Source organism: Trichomycterus rosablanca, chromosome 21 (genome assembly GCF_030014385.1).
Source record: "Trichomycterus rosablanca isolate fTriRos1 chromosome 21, fTriRos1.hap1, whole genome shotgun sequence".
Lineage (NCBI taxonomy): Eukaryota > Metazoa > Chordata > Actinopteri > Siluriformes > Trichomycteridae > Trichomycterus > Trichomycterus rosablanca.
In genome coordinates this window covers 19,730,398-19,737,700 of record NC_086008.1, presented here as the reverse complement: position 1 = coordinate 19,737,700, position 7,303 = coordinate 19,730,398, and the positions used below count along the sequence as shown (strand labels likewise).

Sequence of the window (7,303 nt, the reverse complement as noted above, 5' to 3'; positions counted from 1 at the left end):
GTCTGACTAACAAACCACCACGATACTTGAAATAATGCACAAAATTTTGAAAGTCTTTAGTTCTTTAGGCTCAGTTGTCAAATTCAGTGTGAACGCTAAGCAAACCACGACTGAAATGTAACAACGTACTGTTTTCTTGTTCGGTCCGGACTAAGGGAACCGAACCACTAGTGTAACATTCACTATACTGGGGCTCTAGACTGTTTTCACTGATTGAATCACGGCCCTCTAAGGTTCCCCCCACTCCACTGATTCCTGGGATGTGAGTCAGAGATCCCCGTCCCGTCACGTGTTATCGTTTTCTTTGGCTTTTTCTAGCAAATGGTTCGAGAGAACAAAAATATTTGAGGGGGGAAAACAAGAGGGTTCTTCTTTTAACTGGAGATTATATTTACAGTCCATAGTGGAACATGTTCCACTTGGTTGCTCGTTGCTTCTGGATTGCTTTGGCTTATTTAATTGATAGAAATGCTTATTAGAGCTTATTTTTCTTATAGTGATTTTAATTAAATGTAAAAAAAATTAAATAAAATACTAATCTACGTATAATAAAAAAAATATTGGCTTAATAAATTAAAATACATTTCTAAAAATTCTATATTTTATATAAAATTTCTATATTTTATATAAAATTTCTAAAAATTCTATATTTTATATAAAAAAGGCATTGTAAAATATTGGCCCCTTAAAATAAAAGCCATTTGATTTAAAATTAAATTGCTCGACGCCTCTATTTGCCAACCCTCTATTTATTCCTAATTAATTAAATAATTAATCCAGAAAGTCTGGATTTTTTGTTGTTTATTCATTTTAATTTTTAATTTGTACTTTTATTAAATCGTAAAAACAGTGTTGACCCTCATGTATACACTACATGCCCTACGTGCGTCAAATTAAATTTCCAAAGGTTTGTAATCATCCCTCTCCTGCTTTTCCTTCTCAGCTTTGCGCTCCTTAAATAAAGATTCATCCAGGCCTGAGATTTGTAAAAGCTAGTAGTTATTGATCACGCCAGGCCACCCATCACGGAACGGGATCAAACGGAACAGAAATGCAACAGAAATACGATGCACCAACAAACAGAACATGTAAGAATTCGGCCGAGTTTTGATTTTTGAGACGTCAGTTGATTGTGTAAGTGGCCGTGAGGATGGTTTTAGCTTTGAACAATGTGCCGCGAGCTCCCTTCACCCACACACCAGCGCGGAAACCCCTGCCCCCATGGACCTCCCTCGACCTGCTCGCGGTGAAGCCAAACAAAGGCGTTTTGAAAGCAGATTTGTTCAGATTAAAAAACATATATATACACATGAAAGATTTGCTTGAGAGAGTGAATACAAAATGTGTCGGCCTATAGTTGCAGGATTTTATATAATGTGTGTGTGTGTGTGTGTGTGTGTGTGTGTGTGTGTGTGTGTGTGTGGAGGGGGGGGGGGGGGGGGGGGTTGAGACTTGCAGGACTTGAGAATGACAATAAATGTCATTTTTTAAATTTCTTTAAACAAAAACATCCAAATGAAGTTTCATTTATTCCATTTTTAACATAGAATGTGTTATTTATTATCTTTATTATGCAAACATTAACTGTAGGTTTATAACCTTTTATGTTTTACACTACATATACATTATGACTATTGAGCATGGTGAATAAAAGTGACTCTAAATGATACTAATGATTTTTGCATTGATCCCACATAGAGCAGGACATTTAAACATCCATACTAAATCTTTTTATTGTAAAAATAAAAATAATTAAACTTACCAGCCTGAGAAATAAAACAACCTGCAAAAGAGCAATAATTTTTATTTTATGATTTTAATATTGCAATAAAATTTTATGATCTGTGTAACAATGCTCTTTGTACATGGTACTAATGCAATGCACACTTAAATTGAATTAATTAGCATTAATTAATAATTAATTTTGTGTGACGTCACAAAAGGCATAAGCCAGTAATTAGTATGAAGACTAATTATAATACAAAAAAATACTATATATATATATATATATATATATATATATATATATATATATATATATATATATATATATATATGTATATATATATATGTGTATATATATATATATATATATTTATATGTTTTTTATTATAATTTTAAATGTAAATATATATATATATATACCGTATATATATATATATATATATATATATATATATATATATATATATATACATATTTATATTTATATTTTTGATTTAAAAATTTTAAAATAATGTATATATATATATATATATATAATTAAACATATTTTCTATTTTTAATTCATTTATTTATTTTTAATTATAATTTAGAATTTAAAATGTAATATAATATATACATATATATATATATATATATATATATAAGTAAATATATTTTATGTATTTACTTATTTGTAATTATAATTTAAAATTAAAAAAATTATATATATATACTGTATATATATATATATATATATATATATATATATATATATATATATATATATATATATATATATATAATTTATTTTTTAATTATTTATTTATTTATTATTTATAAATATAATTTATAATGATAATTATTATACTAAAAGATACTCCATGCCTGGCATTAACGTTTCCACACTGTTTACTCCATTCAAACCCTTTAACATGATTATCCAGGGGTTAATATTTAAAGCAAACAGACAGTGAAAGGGGAAATCCCTCTCAGGCGTTCATCTCCGTCTTGTTATTTTAAGTAAAAACCGAGATAAAGACACAGGAAACGTTCCCTCTCTTTGTTTTTTCGGATCTGTGGTGTCGTGCACTCTTTGACACTTAGAGAAGACAAAATCCTTAGGTAAACACCGGACTCGTGTAGGGGCTTGTATGCCGTTCTGGCTGCTCGGTAACCTATAGTGCATAGCTCTGTTTTAAAGTGGCTGTTTTAATTCAGATCATTTAAGCTATTTAATTTACTAGATTAAGACATAATGTATGAAATTAAGACCCTAATTGGTTGGAATTGTGTGTAAAACAGGGACTGAAATACAAATTCAACATAATTTACGTTAAACAACCAAAACAGTAGTAAGAGAAACGTTTACCTTCTTTGGCGGTTCCCTCTTCCTTGGACTTCTCCCAAGCAGCGAGCGATTTGTCCTCCTCTGAACCCTTGTCAGTGGGCACAAACCATGTGGCGTGCTGCTCTGCCATAAGTATGTCCAGGTCAATAGTGTCCATAGGACCCTTTTCGGCACCCGGGCTACACCCGCCCAGCTCCCTATCTTCAGCACACTTGCTACCCTTTTTGCCCTTTTTCACACCCAGAGGCTGGTCCTCGGATATGCTGAACTGCTGGCGCTGAAGCTGAATCTGCGCCTGCAGTATCTCCAGCGGGTGGATTTCATCCTGGCCGGAGGTGCTGGAGGGTGTGCGGGCCTGCTCCAGGCCTGGAGTACTCGGGTGACCTGTGGCTCTGTAGCACTCTGAGGATGAGGTAGAGTGGTTGGTGTGGCCCACGTCCGGCCCTTTCTGTCCACACATTAACTCGCTGTCCGGGATTTGCAGTTTGGGCGAGCTGGACGAGGCCAGAGGGCTGTGCCCGACCTTCGTTGAGGTTGATGAGTTTATAATGGATAAAACGTCGTCCTTGCCGTAGGAGGGGCTGGCGAATCCGACTCGAGGTGAACAGTCGGCTGACTTGGATAGACTCTGGAAGCCGCTGTCGAGGGATGACATTAGGTCAGACTCGTCGTCCAGCATCAGGTCAGTCTTGTTCCCCCACGAAGGAGGAGTGTGGGTTTTTTCGGGAGTCTCGGTGGCGTCCTGTATTGGCGCGCTAGGACTCACAACAGGGTTGCCATTCTCGGAGGAGAAGAGATTTCCAGGGCTCGCATGGTCAACGTCTTTCTTCCTCCTCCCTCTCCCTCTCCCACCCCCTGTTGCCGCCTTCCCCTCAATGCATGGGGTAGCGTCCATGTTGTAACCTGGGGAGAGGGCACTGGCTTCCCCCTGCACTGTCTGGTTTGGACCTCCTGGCTTTGTGTTGTTATTCCCAGCGCCAGACATGAGGGAACTCTGTAACGTTCCTGCTGCTGGAAAATACTCCGACCCAGGACCACCGGCCCTGACAGCTGCGATGTTATTCGCGTCCTGCTCTGTTTGACTCAGCTTTCGCTTCCCTTCTGTCTGGCCCTTTTTGTTAAACGACACATTAAGATTCGGGGCCCCCAGGCTGGCGATCATGTTCTGGCAGGCGGTGGAAAGAGCTGCCAAGCAGCTCTGCCCAAAAACACTGTCCTTACTACCAGTTTTGGTTAAACTACCAAGCGAGACGGCTCCTAGTTTGCTAACTGAGCTGTGTTGGCCGGCTGAGAACTCTGAGGACTGCGTGGTATAACTCGCTGGAGGCGTGCTTACCCCCTGGGCATTATTGTGTGACGCCCCTTGTCGACTGGATCCCCCGAAAGGAAAGGACGCTTGTGCACCCAAGGCTTGACCTGAAAAGTCATTTGGATGCCCAGATGCCCCAGGAGACTGCATCTGTGCTAGGTTTCCCATGCTGCTACCAAACTGTGGGTGTACCCCAGGGGAGTGTAAGGCCTGCATATGACCTTCTCCTCGTATAGGCTCCTGCATGCCCAGACCATTAACACCTTGTCTGAACATCATTGCACCATTTTGATGCACATCGTGAGCCACTGGCTCTGCCCCTGGATCACACATGCGCTGGCCCAGCATCTCACCAGGTGGGTGGGGTCCACCACCAGAAAACCAACCCCCCTCTGGAGCCATGTGTGGATTCTGCGCATCAAAGTTCACCATTCTCCTACCACTGTCTCTCTCAAAACCAGGGATGGACATGCCTCCTGCAGAGCCTCTCTGCACCATAGGGCCCTGAGGAACATCTTCGTGGTGACCGAGCTGTTGCATGTTGGGTTGTCTAATGCTCTGCTGCTGACTTCGACAAGCCATCTGTTTGATCATCATGGCGGCGTTCTGCCTGTGCTGCTCGGGTCCTACGTGCTGTAACGCCGAGAAGCCGTCGGACGGAGCGAACTCTGGGTAGTTTGTAGGCGAGACATGGTTCTCCATGCCAGCTGGGTTGGGCATGCTGCTATTCCATGCGCCACAGCTCTCCCCTCGGTGGGCGTTTGGAAAATCGAACCTACGCCTCTTGGGGACGTTTAAATACGCGGGGTCAAAGTGCTGCAGCCTCTGACTGGGAGGATGTTGAGGAGGGGGGAGCTGCTGTTGCATATTAAATGCGTGGTCGCCATAGGAGGGCATCGTTCTGTTCTCCAGTGTGGGAACTGGGTATTCGAAGTGGTTATGCTGCCCAGGCATGACGCCCCCATCCTGCAAGCCGGCATTGGTAGACCCGGTCTCAGGTTGAGCTGGCAGTGAGACGGTAGATGGTCTGCCCATCATCCCTGTCTGCTGCTGCTGCATTATAGGATGCCTGGCGCTAGGGTCCATCTTGCACCCACCCGCCAACCGTTCAAAGAACATGCCATGGTGCTGTTGAGAAGGGGCCTGGGGAGGTCTTTTAGAGTGGCCCTGCATTCCCGGAGGCTGCTGCATGCCGGAGTTTCCGGGAAAATTGCTCCCGGGCACCTGCCTTCCTGCCCCGAATTGATGCGATAGCTGTGGATCCGACTCGGAAGGAGAAAACACAGATACCTCAAAATTACCGGACGGAGGATTGTTGGCGTAGTTGTAGTCCAAACCCTCGACGTTGCCCTGCTGAAGCACGCGCCTGCTCTCCAGGTTATGATTTTCTGAAGATGACGAGGACGAAGGAAGCCCGTGGAAGGAAGCTGCACGATTCGGAGACTGGTCCAGGGGCAAACAGGGAGCAGGGACGGGGTGGTTTCCAGTGGAGGATCTGTGGTGAAAATCAGACATCGGGTTCAACCTTTGTTGCTGAGAGAATCCGTCCCCTGATTGGGCCTCGGCGATCGGGTTAAAGCCGTCTGTGAATCCCTGCTGGGGCCCCATACCGCCCCCGTAGCTCATCATTCTCCCTCTGTGTAAGCAGGACGACCTAGCTCCGTCGTTATCGAAGTTTCCTCCGAACTGTGTATGATGTTGGGGGTGACCCTGATGATGCGAATGGGGGTTGTTCTGAGGTTGCTGGTTGCTAAAAAAGCGATGCATGGAGGCATGCGGTTGCTGCTTGAGTCCTTCCGGATGGACCTCCGTGTGCCCTCCTGAGTGAAAACCTCCGTACTGGTCTCCATTCATGTTCATACCAAGCGTGAGCATCGGGGGTTCGTTGAGGGCGCTCATACCAGCCTCGACAGTCCCCGTTGGGCTGCCAGTATGAAAACCCGGGCTCTTGTAATGGGAGCTCATGCTTATTCTTGCTAGGTTTGGCTGTTTAACTTTGGAGCGACGGTTTCCGCTGTTAATCTGGGGACTAAACGGTTCCGGCGAAGACATACTCCCTTCGATACTTCAGTTCTGCCATCGCTGATCACGATAATTGAGAGCAACTCAAAGCTTGGTTGTGAATAATGTAAATATTATTGCAAAGCATTACCAGAAATGTTAACATCCTGAGCAATCCAGATCCCCAGTCGTCTGGAAAATGTAAAAATCATGAATAATAATTAGGAAAAATAATAATACCAGTTTGTCCAGGTGAGTCCAGGTAAAATTAGCATTGCATCTGGCACAAAGGGGTGAAATATGTCATTCTTTTGCATGGACAAAGCAAAACGTACTTAATTCCCTGCAAGCCAAGTTTGTGCACAGAAAAAACACGCAATCCACGAGACCATTTGTTCTCCAAATTTCCTCAAATTCCAACTTTTAAATCCCACAGTTGTGTTCAAAATCCCTAAAAGTACACTAGGAATGTTTAGCATTAATAAAACCAAATATGAGTCCGAGGTTCGTGGAGAGTAAGAAGATCCAGACGTGTTCCAAACTGCACGCACGAGAGTTTCTTTGTGTGCGCGTGAGAACACAGCAAAATGTGCATTCCAGTCCAAGGTTTTAATACACATAAAATAAAATCAACCGCATTTAAAGTGTCCTTTCTCTCTGGTCCACTGAAGCAAACTGCTTCTCTCTGACACGCTCCCGGTCCCGGTCCCGGTGCCGCTCGCTTCACGGCTTCATTGTAAGCACCGAATCCAGTTCACGCGCCCAGCGCGAGGCTGCGTCCGCGCGCCCATTCAGAGGATTTACCTTCGCTCGCGCAGCTACAGCTGGAAGTGGTTTTTGCGGGTTTTTGCGGGTCTGTGGAGAAGCGGCTCGTCTGGCGCTCGTTACTTTGCGCGATCGGCGCGTCTGGTTACGAGGCACAAGTTTCGCCTTTCACTGAG

General features: G+C 43.4%; 1 protein-coding gene across 1 annotated transcript in view; it reads right to left on the bottom strand.

Annotated features, from left to right (window-relative positions):
- The window catches only part of mn1b (meningioma 1b), an 11,411-nt gene extending 4,998 nt beyond the window's left edge, over window positions 1–6,413 (bottom strand). Inside the window, exon 1 of the mRNA XM_063018333.1 lies at window positions 3,074–6,413. Within this exon, the coding sequence (XP_062874403.1) occupies window positions 3,074–6,413 (3,340 nt within the window). The remainder of the gene's footprint in view (window positions 1–3,073) is intronic.
- Window positions 6,414–7,303: the final 890 nt, after the last annotated feature.